The sequence below is a fragment of the Gopherus flavomarginatus genome, chromosome 2, assembly GCF_025201925.1.
Source record: "Gopherus flavomarginatus isolate rGopFla2 chromosome 2, rGopFla2.mat.asm, whole genome shotgun sequence".
NCBI classification, from domain to species: Eukaryota; Metazoa; Chordata; order Testudines; family Testudinidae; genus Gopherus; species Gopherus flavomarginatus.
In genome coordinates, this window is record NC_066618.1 from 262,206,882 (window position 1) to 262,220,861 (window position 13,980).

Below are 13,980 nucleotides of genomic sequence, written 5' to 3' on the forward strand. Positions count from 1 at the left end.
CACACCTCACAGTATCATTTGTGCCCACATGGATGGGTAGCATGGGGTAGTAGTCAGAAGGCCGGATAATCCTCGACAATGCCTCTGTAACATCTCGGATATGGGCCCCTGGCAGGCAGCATACCTCCCGGGATGAACGGTCAGGGCGACAGATGCGTGTCTCCGTCCCCCTCAGCAGAGAGTCTCCAACCACCACTACCCTACGTTTCTTATTATCAGTGGTGGCAGCAGACCTCCCAGCCTTAGGGATACGAGGCTTCGCCTCCTTAACTGTTGGGGGTGATTCCTTCTCTCCTGTATCAAGAAGAGCATAACGGTTATCTATTACCACAGCAGGGGCGGAGCACTGCCTGCTGCCAGAAGTAACCAGCTGCCAGTGTCCACCCTGAGCCATCTCCTCCTCCACTGGTGTGTCAGTAGTCCTATGAACTGGGACAGCTACGTCAGCTGTCTCCACATGGATACTGTCCAGGAATTGCTCATGGATACGGATGTTCCTCAGCCTACCCACCTCCTCCTGTAGCTCTCCCACCTGCTGCCTGAGAGATTCCACCAGTAGGCACCTTTCACATTGGATGCCACCCCCAGCCTGGATATCAGTAAGTGGAAATTGCAAGTTACAATCTTTGCAAGCCCACACCAGAATCTGGGTAAAAGCATCCATGCTTTGGTGCTCTGTCTGGCTACAGGCGCAGGTGGAGGAGACAGAAGCAGTGCTGCCACAGGTGTTGCGGGTCCTCCTCACCATCGTAAGCCTACATACATTTTACCATGATATTATTGACCAGTGAGTTAGAAATTTTCAAATGATACCTCACAGGCATATTTTGTACAAAAATTATTACAATCATGTGTAAGGTGTGAGTACAAGGGTGCTTAGGGTCACAGAAAGGCCCAAACAGGGGAAATGACTATTAGTGTAACAAGAAGACAACATACAAACTAAAGTTGAAAAATGGGAAATATTTCCTTCTATTCTTTCACAGGTATAGTAATATTAATCACACAGTGCTGGGGTGTATGTGTGTGACATACTGCCCTGTATCTGCTTTATATCCATGGACCATGTTTGCTGATGGGATCCAAATTTTATATAGAGCCCTGCAAATCTGTGGATATCCACTTTATTTCTGTGGCCCATGTTTGTGGATCGCAGATGGATGTAAATACAAATTCTGTATCTGCGCAGTGCTCTACTGGTAAGAGATCCCTGCAGGGAGCAGAGATAGAAGTCTTAGTGGGGAGAGCCTTTAGAAAAGGTCAGGCAGCAGTTTCTGAATTTCAGGAAGGAACTATGAAGCCTATTAGAGATTTGTTTTGAGCTGACACTGAATTGTTTTGCTGAACAAAGAAAACCTTGAAGAAAGGGATTGAAATTCTGCTTGGACGGCAGCTTTATTTGATATACTGGCTAGGGCACTGGCCCATTAGTTTACGTTGTGACAGTGGGTAAAAACTCAGATGCAAGTGTGATTTAAGTTGAGACACTCTCTAATTAGTCCCCACCATACCTCTGTGAGATAGATAAGTATTTGCTTAAGTTTCTCCATCAGTAAAGTGGGCATAATTGGTCATGTGACTTGCCCAAGGCCAGAGATACAACAGAGATCAGAATTTAGACATTCATGGCTTCCAGCTCCTTTCTCAGATCACTCACAGATATGCCTGTCTTTTAAAGAGAGAAGGAGATAGGTCAAATGATGGATCAACCACTTTCAGCTTGTCTCTCTACACCTTTTGCTATTCAGCTAAATACATAGTTAACATGAAAGACTAATTTACATATAGAGTAATTCAAGATACAGCCAGCCAGGTCACATATCTAATAAAAGATTTAAGAGATACTTTGTCTTATTAACCTTGTCTCTAGCACCCCTCCTTCTGTAAATTCATTCAGTCCAGACACCTTCCTCCTATGATTGCTAGCTTCTGCCCAATGTGACATCAATGAAACATGCTTTCTGCTACTCTGCCATACAAACCAAGGCTAGAGCTTGCAGGCTGCCTGTAGGGGAGAAGCAATTTGCATGTTTTTTTAAATGGCAGCTTTCTGTGTATAAAGGTATAACAAGACATTTAAAAACAATTGGATTTTCCTTACTGCATTAAGGAGATTGTATGCCAGTCTATGCTGAGTAAGTTTAAGTTACTAACATCCTGAAATGCCTCTTCTGCTCTTTGGAGCCAATCCTGTATGCCCTACCACTGAAATTGCAGGAGAGCCTGTGCAGGAGAGGGCCTTTTTTGTGGCATTCAGCATCTTCCAGAAAGGTATTCTTTAAATTTTGCAGATCACCTATAAACTGCACAATATGCTGTATTTTTGTCTGTCATAAGGTATCTGCACACCATACTACAAAGCATGCACAAACACAACACATGGTCAGAAGAATCATCCAGCCCAACTTCACATTCAGTCAGAACCCTGCAAGCAGGCACAGAAGGATTCCTGACAGTCCTCATAGTATCCACCCCACCAGCTTGTGCAAAATTTGGGGATCAAAAACTAGTTAAGATTGGCCAGGTGAAATTTGCAGGGTTTGCAGTGTTCCCTAGAGGCTGCCAAGGAACCTCCCTCTCAGTAGTTCTTACAACCCAGGGTGCCTCGACAGAGAAAGTTCTCCCTATAGCTTGGTCCTGGCTGAAATTAGGGACCAAGAACAGCCTCAGCATAACGGCTGGCCATGGACTCATCATTTTAGAGATTACATTTTGAAGGACTTTATATATGAACACTTAAGGGCTTGTCTACACAGGGAAAGAGACCCAGAATAGCTAGTGAAAAATAGCTATTGTGCTTTAAATTCACACTCTAACTGCACTAATTCACACCCTAATTGCACTAACTTCCCCATGAATTCCCTGTGTAGACAAGTCCTAAGACCTTTAAATATGTTCTTAGGCGTATCAGCAGCCAATGTAGATTCCACTGTGTGGGTTAATAGGTATAACTGACTCCCTTGCTTGTCACAGCAAGCGTGCTAATGCACGATAGTTATCTCAGTGTAATATGAAATAGCTTTAAGGGGGGATAGCTCAGTGGTTTGCGCATTGGCCTGCTAAACCCATGGTTGTGAGTTCAATCCTTGAGGGGGCCACTTAGGGATCTGGGGCAAAATCAGTACTTGATCCTGCTAGGGAAGGCAGGGGGCTGGACTCAGCGACCTTTCAGGGTCCCTTCCACTATGAGATAGGTATATCTCTTATGCCAGGAAGTACATTAAAAGCTGCATTCAGCAACTGTTGCAGTCTCCAGATCAGCATCAAGTGAAGCTCAGTTAGAAGCATGGGGGCATTGTAGTAGGCTCACTGCCCTTGATAAGTAAAAGCATAAATGATCATGGTAAGGTGTGTCCCCAAGGGAAATGGGTGGACTTCCCAGATAATCCAGAGATAGCAACACTGAGTTGCACTCAACCACTGTCACAATATTTAAACCAGCCCTCAACTAATTAAAACTTTGTATTTTACTGCAAAATAAAATTCTCCAGCTCTAACATTTCAGTAGACTGTTTTCTATTTCAAAAATTTTTTAATTTCAGTTATAAAAATACACATATATAAGAAATGTAAGATGTTTTTATGTTGCCCTGTCTTCACTTTTTCTTCAAATTTGTAGCAAGTTCTAACTCCAGGGAGTGGTTAACTGGATCTTAAAACTACAAGATCAAGAATGTTATAATTGTCAAGGAATTAGAAAAATGTATACGGTATAGTTAAATTGAAGACTATTTTAATATAATTGATACTTTGCAACATATTTTTATAGGCAGTTCTAAATAATCTATCACAGATCTTCCTCTCTTATCTTCTCAAAAACACCATCCTCTTTATTTGGTCTAACCAAAATCCTTTTTCTTGGTATAAAACCAGAGTGAGCTATCTGCAGAGAAACAAATACACAGTTAAATACAGTACGAGCACACAAATCACAGTAACCAAAAAAACCAATAGACATTCAGCGATAAGTATGAACATTAATGCAACTAAAAAAAGTTTAGCAGACATTATCCTATGTTACTGATGCAATGGATGGCACTTCTAGGTCAGCACTTAGGAGACAGATAATTGCTTATTGGAGCAGGAAACTGTAATGTTAGTAATATTTATTTCAATGCTCTAATGATGGGACAAATTGGGACATTTGGGGCTGCTTTTTATTGGTGTTATGCCTGAATAATAATGTCACAATCCAGCAAATACTTACAAGTATGTGCTTAAATAAAATTGCTCACATACTAAAGTTAAGTCAGTGGGAATACTCACATGCTTTAAATTAGAGATGTGGGTGTGACACTCTGTACCCCAAGGCAACACCCTGAAACCCCCGTATTTACCATGGTGATATAATTATGATGTTTTGTAAAAGTATGCTTTGTGAGGTATCTTTTAAAAGTCTTAATCTGTTGAACATTAATATCCTGTTACACTGTATGTGCTATCATCGTATGTGGAGTTACGAAGTTTTGCTATATGTATGTTACTGAAATATGTTGAGAGGTTGGAGACACGCATAACCAGTCCTTCGGGTACAACAATGGTACAGCCAGAAACTGATGATGGCCCATTAAGAGGAATACACACACTCACAAGGATTATCCAGGAACTGTATAAAATGAAAACCTCTCAGAGATAGCACGTACACAGTGGATGTTGCTTGACTCACATCATAGCAAAGGATCTTTCCAGCAAGCTAGACAAAGCTATAAAAGGGGGAAGTGACATCATCATTTGGCCTCACTCCCCACACAACTCAACACCTGGCAGTACATCCGGAGAACAAAGACTGAACTGGGAAGGTGGTCCCAGGTTGAAGGGAGTTTCCAGCCTGTGTATGAAGATCTGTGACCAGCTTGTATTGTCTATCAGGGTGAGAACCTGCTTGATTCAAATCCTGTCTAGTATATAGAACTCAGATCGTGATTTTACTTTTTATTTCTTATGTAACCAACTTTGATCTGAATTCTTACAATTTATAATCACTTAAAATCTATCTTTCTGTAGTTAATAAATCTGTTTTATATATTTTACCTAAAACAGTGTGTTACTTGAAGTACAAGGGAAAACTTCTCAGGAACAAGGGCTTATGCCATCCTCTCCACAATGAGGGAGGAATGGACTGGGGAATAAACTTACACCGGTCAGGCTTCTGACCAAGGCAAAACGGTACAGCTCTAGGTTCCTAGGCTGGGGAGAGTTGGCTAGAGCCTCTCTATTGTTAGTTCATGAGTGGCTGGGAGAAGCATTCATGTAACTCAGCTGGGTATGTCTCTGCCTGTGGACGGCTGTGTGAATGCAGGATCTGGAGGGGTTTGCAGCTTGTCACAGCGTCACAGTGTGAGATGGAGCTCAGATTGGTAAGACAGACAGCTCTGCAGAACCCCAGTTCCAAGTTGCACTCTGGGGAATCCATCACAGTGGGCAAGTGTTTGCAGGACTGGGGCCTACATATGGTAATTATTTATATCCAACCACTGTGAATGCATTGCATTCTGCTCTTCTGTCCTCAAAGAGCCATCATTGTTTTAAGCTTTTAGTTGGGAGAAGAGACCTCTTCCAACAGGTGGTAGATGCTACCCCAAACTCTCCCACTACAATGTCACCCAATTTCTCTAGTGTCTAAGTTTGCATTTAACATGAGCCTGCGTCTACACTAATGTGATATGTATTTGTAGATTACTGTTTATATCTGGAGAATTTAGAGCATAAGTTTTTCTTTTGTGTGTCTTGCAAATAGCTGAAATCTTGAATTACACATTAAATAAATTGTTTAAAGCAATGTATAAAAATGTATGTTATATAAATTGTGGCAACCTTAATTTTCATTATCATCTGTACAAAATTCTGTTTATAACTTCACCTAGCAGTAACAAATTAGTTATCTCAGTTCCCTTGTTCAGAGATTCCTCGAAGACTCAGGGCTAGTCTACCCCACAGTTAGGTCAACACTAAGGCAGCTTATGTCAACCTAATTATGTCAGTGTCTCCACTACAGCTTTCCTCCCACCGATTTTAGTGCCCTACTACACCAAAATAATTACTTCACTTCCACAAGAGGTGCAAGGCTTATGTCGGTGTAATCAGGCAATGCAGTGTCTACACAGACATTGCGTGCCTCCCATTGGTGGTCTTGTCGGTGGGGAACGGGGAGAGGGGAGGGGGGGACAGCCCGTCGGGAGCCCATGAGCCAGTGGGGTTGCCAGGCTCCTGGCAGACAGCTGCCAACAGAGCTGAGGGACCGGGCTCTCAGCTCCCACACTGCCTCTCTTAGGTTGGTGGAAGTGCTCCTGCTGAGGAGACACACCCCCAACCCAAGAAGAGTAGTGTGGACATGCACCACTGCAGTAATTACTGCGGTAGCTGTAAGTTGACTTAATATAGGCTGACTTAGGTTTGTAGTGTACATATACCTTCAGTCATTCTAAACTTGTCTAGATGTTGGAACAGTCCATAACATGGCCTCACTGTACTTATGGACTGCCTATATACTGCCTGTCAACCACTGTTTTTATTTCCATCTAGCGGATGATTCTTCAACTTCCTATTAATTTTTATAGCTGTACTGGATAATCTACAAAACAGACTCTTTATAGGTTATCTTGGTGGCCTAATAGTAGCATCCATGAGGCAGCAAGAAAAATGAAGGTCAGATTTCTTGTACCCATGAGTAGACAAAAAATACCCAGAAATAGTTCTCTAGAGATTCCTTTGGGTAAACACTGGGAGAGTGGTTCATTAAACATCCATCCCTCCTGGGCAAAGGGGTTAAATTCAGCTGGAGCTGTCTGGAGTGGAGCTCTGGTAAATATTTTCAAATCCACAGGTCAGAAGCCTCAAACCCTGGGGCTCCAGAAAATGCTCTGAGAATTTAAGCCCTGCCTGGGCTAGAAGGAAGATCAGCAAGGTGTTTGATCAAGATGGTCGTGGTGAGAGTAAATAGAGGCAGCCCAAGAAATTCTCTCTTTAACCTAAAAAACCTGTTAGGGAAAGAGTAATTTTTATGAAAGGCTTTTCAAGCATCTTACTAAGTGATATTAAGGCTTCAACAACGGTGGTGGGGTTGGGAGGCCTCAAGAACCTTACCACTGAGATATGTAGGAGGTTTTAAGAGGTTCAACTGAATAAGATTGAATCAAATGAAATCTTTATTATCTGCATTTTTGATAATGTAACAGTGCATTCCACAGACGAGCACTGTCCAACAATCAACTCCCTCCTCCCTCAGGTTGTTAACATTACAGAATATTTACACTGCAAATTAAATCTGGTGTCTTAAAACCAGAAATAAAGACTGAAGACTTACCTCACTGGTGGTTTTATAGCTTAGAGAAAGGATTTTGAAGTCTAGATAGAAAGTATCAGCATCTCATGTAAAGATTCAATAAAAAGGCTAATACTGTAGATAAAAATTAGCTAAAGCAAGTGCTTGGATCTAGCATAAGTGAACAGTTTTCTTTTTAGAATTCACTATGGGTGACATTCACTGCAGTACAGAGAGCCCTCAAGATCATATGCACCTCTTAAGCCTCATTTAAATCTTTTGTACAGGGTCTTGTGTGGACCTCTGTACTGGAGTAAATGTCACTATGTATGTTACCAATGCTAATAAAGTAGGCTGTATGAGAAGTATGTTAGAATCAGAAGAGATGTCTCTCAAATGGGCCATTCCACACAACTGAGAAAAAGAAGTGCAAAAATTCTCACTTCTAATGATGCACCAGACAAGGCTACTGGCTCAAATTCTAGGGTCCTTTTTCAATCATTACAAGCATTAGGTGAACGATTGACAGTGAACAACCTATTCAGACAATTTAGTTCCCTTTCTCCATTGACAAGTTATCTGCAAACAGATGTGGATTTTTACATAGGAATTGCAATTCTGGTCCCTCTAGTCCAGTAACCTGTTTCTAACAGTGCCCACTACCAGCTACCTCGGAGGAAAGGGACAAGAAACCTCACAACAGACAATCATTGAATAATTTGCTCCTGGAGGAAAATTACTTCCTAATTTCAGCACATTTAGTGGTTGGTTTATAGCCCTTATACATCAATTTTTCTCTTGGTCTTATTATCATGTGGCAATGGGTTCCATAGGTTAACTTTGCACTGTATAAAAAGGACTTTTTTATTAAGTTTAGATTTGTTACCTTTCAACTTTTATGTTTGGATCTTATTCAACTATTGGTTTAAGTGAACATATTTTAGCCAATAGGTACTCAAGAAGTATTAGCCATGAATGATGCTTTGAGCAATTGCTACTTGTAATTTGTTATATGCTCTATGTGACTGAAACTTTCTTGACTTCTCTTTACTTGATTGGGAGTTATCCAATCAGAGAACAGAAACAATACTACGTGAACAAATAATCCTAGTGAAATACTTGTTTGAGTATATAAATTGCACAAACATTTGCCAATGGATACACACATATAGGCAAGTGTGAACTTTTGTTTTTCACAAACATTCTTGCAAACAAAAAATTTCTACTCATGCAAATATTTGCAAAAAGCAAAAAACCAAAACCCAAACCCCTCGCCACCCCCCAAAATACATGAGTGCGGTGTGGGGTGCCATTAAATCCATCAAAGTAAATTAGCATTTTTATTTAAACAAGATTCAATTCCCATATTTGTCTAGCTCTGAATTAAATTTCCACTGAACTCAGTGGGAGTCTGCCCAGGTAAGGAACCCAACTGTCTGCTCAAACAGCATTAAAAAGCAAAGTTGTTTGCAATTATGTTTCATTTACACAATTTCTCATTTCGATGGAATATACCTGTATTCACATCCTACATTATTGTTTGTACAAGGTATGCCTTGTGAAGTATCATTTAAAAACTCAATTTGCTGATCAATAATGTGGCAAAATGCATGTAGCAGCGTTATATGTGACGTTACAAACATAAGTTGAGATCCTGACTAAAAATATGTTTTCCAGATAAGTCTGGGGTTTGGCCAAACCAGTTCCTCAGAGACAAAGGGCAAGCTGAAGCCTCAGCCAGGTGTAAACAAAGCTGCTAGACCATTACCTACTAAGTGGTCATTCTTTGGCAGGAAAAGTGGAGGGGGGAGGGCAAAAATCTCCATCTTAGCAAAGAAAGAGCATGGAGTTTCCTTCCATACAGACTGCCTGTCACCTTGCTCCCAGCTTTAAACACTTCTCAAAGTGGGGGATGGAGAGATAGCTCGGTGGTTTGAGTATTGGCCTGCTAAACCCAGGGTTGTGAATTCAATCCTAAAGAGGGCCATGTAGGAATCTGGGGCAATAAATCTGTCTGGGGATTGGTCCCCCTTTGAGCAGGGGGTTGGACTAGATGACCTCCTGAAGTCCCTTCTAACCTTGATATTCTATGACTATAAAAAGAAGGGGCAAAAACCCCTTCTCTCTCATGTGTGTCTGGTTGCATGTAAGATGACAAAGGAAAACAGCCATTGGACTTGGGTGGGAAGGGAGGGTCCTGAACTGAGAGTTTGACCAGTAATCTGCTGGAGCATATGATGACAAACTTTGCTTGAATCTAATATAATTTGTTAAATTAGGCACCAATAAGCAGTTTCTCATTATTTTTCTTATAATCATTTCTGACTTTTATGCCTTATTACTTATACTCACTTAAAATTTCTTTGTAGTTGATAAGATTGTTTTATTTTATCTAATACAGTGTGTTTAAATTGAAGTGTTTGGATAACTATTTAAAATGATAAACTGGCATATTATTTCCTTAAGAGACTTAATATATTTGTGCTATCCAGGAGAGGGCTGGGCAGTACAAGACATACATTTCGGAGGGACGATCTCGGACTGGGGATATGTTCAGGTCACCCTGCAGCATAACTATAGCTACTAAGAGCAAAGGTGTGGCTACCTGGCTGCAGAACACACAGCCAGAGGTAGGAGTGACTTACATGCTGGAGGCTGTTTGTGAGCAGTCCAGGTTGGAGGCTACAGCAGCAAGGCACTATAATGGGCACGCCTAGGTAGGGATGACAACTACGCAGGCTTGTCTTCACATACAGCACTGCAGCTGTGCCGCTCGCTGTAGCACTTTAGAGAAGATGCTCCTATGCCTGCGCGAGAGCTTCTCTTGTTGGCGGAGTTAATCCACCTCTCCAAGAGGTGGGAGCTATGTTGATGGGAGACACTCTCCTGTCACCATAGTGCTGTCTACACAGGTGGTTAGGTCGGTATAACTATGTCACTCAAGGGTGTGGCTTTTTCACACCGCTGAGCAACAAAGTTATACCGATATAAGTCTGTAGCGCAGACCTGGCCTCAGTTTGGATTGTACCTCGGTATGTCACACTCACTCACTGACCTGACTTTGTTGGACGCTGGATTTTTTACTCTTCAGAGATTCAGGCATCTCAATCAGCTACACAGAGTAATGAAATTTAAAACACAGTAAACTCAAAGAAAACAAGTATACAGACAAACCACATTGGGCCTGGCCCAGTTTCCATTTAATCCAATAGGAGCAGGAGTAGGGCATTAGTTCATTTATTTACAAGTCCTTAATTCGGTTCAAAATCACTATAGCTACTAAATAGTAGTAGCAGCAGCATCTGAAAATTAGCCATCACTGCCACATTTAAAATGTTAGCATCTCTCTACTACATATAACTTACGGTTTAAAGATTAAATCAGTTTCAAATTGGTCTCCAGCTCCATTTACCCAATGTTTGTTTATTAATTGCTTAAAATGGAACATGGAAGTCATTTGTTGCCTTCCTGTTCACTGTAATGAACATGGCGATATCATAATCCAAGTACTAATCCGGCAGCCCACATGTATTCTCTTCCTTTCACTTCTTAAAGAAAAAGAATTGAACATAACAGCTGTTCTACAATACTGTCAAATTTCAGAATGTTAGCAAAGGTATTGACATTTAGCACTCAGGCCTGGTCTACACTACGCGTTTATACTGATTTTAGCAGCGTTAAACTGATTTAACGCTGCACCCGTCCACACAATGAGGCTCTTTATATCAATATAAAGGGCTCTTTAAACCGGTTTCTGTACTCCTCCCCGACGAGAGGAGTAGCATTGAAATCGGTATTACCATATCGGATTAGGGTTAGTGTGGCCACAAATCGACAATATTGGCATCAGGCGGTATCCCACAGTGCACCATTGTGACCGCTCTGGACAGCAATCTGAACTTGGATGCACTGGCCAGGTAGACAGGAAAAGCCCCGCGAACTTTTGAATTTCATTTCCTGTTTGCCCAGCGTGGAGTTCTGATCAGCACGGGTGGCAATGCAGTCCCAAATCCAAAAAGAGCTTCAGCATGGACTGTAAGGGAGATACTGGATCTGACCGCTGTATGGGGAGGCAAATCTGTTCCATCAGAGCTCCGTTCCAGAAGACGAAATGCCAAAGCATTTGAAAAAAATCTCCAGACAGAGGCCACAGCAGGGACTCAGCATAGTGCTGCGTGACAAGCATAACGGAAAGCCAAAGAATCAAATGGATGCTCATGGAGGGAGGGAGGGGGTACTGAGGACTCCAGCTATCCCACAGTCCCCGCAGTCTCCGAAAAGCATTTGCATTATTTGCTGAGCTCCAAATGCCTGTAGGGTGAAACACATTGTTCCGGGTATAGCTCATCAATTTACCCCCCGACTCCCGTGAAAGAAAAGGCAAAAAAATCGTTTCTTGACTTTTTTTATATGTCACCCTATGTCTACCGCATGTTGCTGGTAGATGCAGTACTGCGGCACTGAACAGCAGCACCCTCTCCTCTCCCCTCCCCGGTGGCAGATGGTACAATATGACTGCTATCCATCATCATTATCAGCCCATGAGTGCTCCTGGCTGGCCTCAGGTGAGGTCGGCCGGAGGCGCCTGGGTAAAAATAGGAATGACTCCTGGTCATTCCCAGTAGATGGTACAGAACGGCTGGTAACCATCTTCATCATAGCAACTGGGGGCTGAGCTCCATCAGCCTCCCTCCTTTCATGTCTAAAGAAAAGATTCTGTACTGCCTGGACTATCATAGCAGCGGGATGCTGGGCTCCTCTCCTCCGCACCGTTTAATGTCCTGCCTGGACTATCATAGCAGCTGGAGGCTGACTCCTCCTCATTTTATCTCACTAACAAGTCAATGTTTCCTATTCCTGCATTCTTTATTACTTCATCACACAAATGAGGGGAACACTGCAATGGTAGCACAGGAGGGTTGGGGGAGCAGGGAAGCAACAGGTGGGGTTGTTGCAGGGGCACCCCCTAGAATGGCATGCAGCTCATCATTTCTGCGGGATCTGACACAAAGCGGCTGTGCTCTCTAGTACACTGGTTCTCTAGCACACTTGCCCCATATTCTAGGCAGGACTGACTATTTTTAGATAGAACATAAAGGAGGGAATGACCCGGGGGGTCATTCCCATTTTTGTCTTTGCGCCCCCGGCCGACCTCAGCCAGGAGCACCCATGACAGTAGCAGATGGTACAGAACGACTGATAACCGTCATCTCATCGCCAATTTACAATGGAATGGCAGACAGTACAGAACAACTGATAACCGTCTCTGCTATCTTGCAAAAGCAAACGAATGCTGCTGTGTAGCACTGCAGTACCGCCTCTGTCAGCGGCATCCAGTACACATACGGTGACAGTGACAAAAGGCAAAATGGACTCCATGGTTGCCATGCTATGGTGTCTGCCAGACCAATCCAGGGAAAAAGGGCGCGAAATGATTGTCTGCCGTTGCTTTCACGGAGGGAGGAATGAGTGACGACATTTACTCAGAATCACCCGCGACACTATTTTTGCACCATCATGTATTGGGATCTCAACCCAGAATTCCAATGGGCGGGGGAGACTGTGGGAAGTATGGGATAGCTACGGGATAGCTACCCACAGTGCAATGCTCCAGAAATCGACACTAGCCTCGGTACATGGACGCACACCACCGAATTAATGTGCTTAGTGTGGCCGCGTGCACTCGACTTTATACAATCTGTTTTACAAAACCGATTTATGTAAAATCAGAATAATCCAGTAGTGTAGACGTACCCTCAGTCCCTATAGCTAAGACCACCATAGAAACACCTATTGTGGGGTAAGTATAAAATTAAAGATTAAATTTGGTCAAGGATATATATATATATATGTATGGGCTGTAAAGAAGGCCAGAATCAGCAAGAAAAAGAAGTCCATGAGAATAAGTAGCATTCGTTGTAGTATGGGAAGGATGTATGGTTCCAGAAGTAACTAATAAAATAAAGAGCTCCAGTAATAAGACAAACTGTCTTAAAAGAAACAAGCCTATACCTTCCCATTGTTCTGTGAGTAAGCAAGGAATGAGGGGACAAGATAAGAAAGGAAAGGCCTTGGGAAGAAAGAAGGCTGTAAATCTTATCTGGATTAAGACTGGAAATAAGGGAGAACTGTCTCAAATTTGTTTTTAGCAGAAGTCAGTAATTGGCAATAACATCACTTGTTTGTTAGAGGGTATAAAAAGTAAACTCTTAAAGGGTTCATTGCTAATACAGTACCTGCCTGACCACATTGAGCAAACCAATATGGGTCTAATCACTCCTAGGTTTAGCCCATTTGAAAGCATCTTAATCATATGCTTATAAACATTTTGTTACTGTTTGGATGTAGTAATTTGCTTATTAGTTAGGCTTTTAGGCATCTTTATAGCATCTGCATAAACTACCATTTGGCCTTTAGATTTCATAAAAAGAATTTCTGGTTACATTGGTGTTTGGTGCTTTCCCATATTAATAATTTCAAATATTATGAATAAATCTAACACCTATAAAAGATGTTCCTTTTTAAATTTAAAAAAAACCATTCAATGGCAACAGGGAACTTTGACTATTAGCCTTTTTACTTTTTAAGTTTACTAAACTTCTCTCTTTTAACAAAATAGGCCCTCTCTGTCTCCGTGTGAATTTTCAAAATTTCAGATTGATCACTGCAAACGTGGTGAATAAAATGTCTCAGCAGAAAACAAAAATTCAGACAGGACC

At 42.0% G+C, this 13,980-nt stretch overlaps 1 protein-coding gene across 6 annotated transcripts in view; it reads right to left on the reverse strand.

The window, feature by feature from the left end:
- Positions 1 to 3,711: 3,711 nt before the first annotated feature.
- Positions 3,712 to 13,980, reverse strand: part of SNX31 (sorting nexin 31) — a 69,793-nt gene continuing 59,524 nt past the window's right edge. For 4 of the 6 annotated variants that reach the window (XM_050941020.1, XM_050941022.1, XM_050941025.1 and 1 more), the window contains 2 exons: positions 10,317 to 10,373; positions 3,712 to 3,883 (listed from right to left, as the gene is read on the reverse strand). In XM_050941020.1, the coding sequence (XP_050796977.1) occupies positions 3,788 to 3,883; positions 10,317 to 10,373 (153 nt within the window). In that variant the 3' untranslated portion in view covers positions 3,712 to 3,787. Of the gene's footprint in view, positions 3,884 to 4,590; positions 4,704 to 10,316; positions 10,374 to 13,980 lie in introns of all 6 variants that reach the window. The other 2 variants (XR_007772630.1, XM_050941021.1) reach the window with 2 other exon arrangements.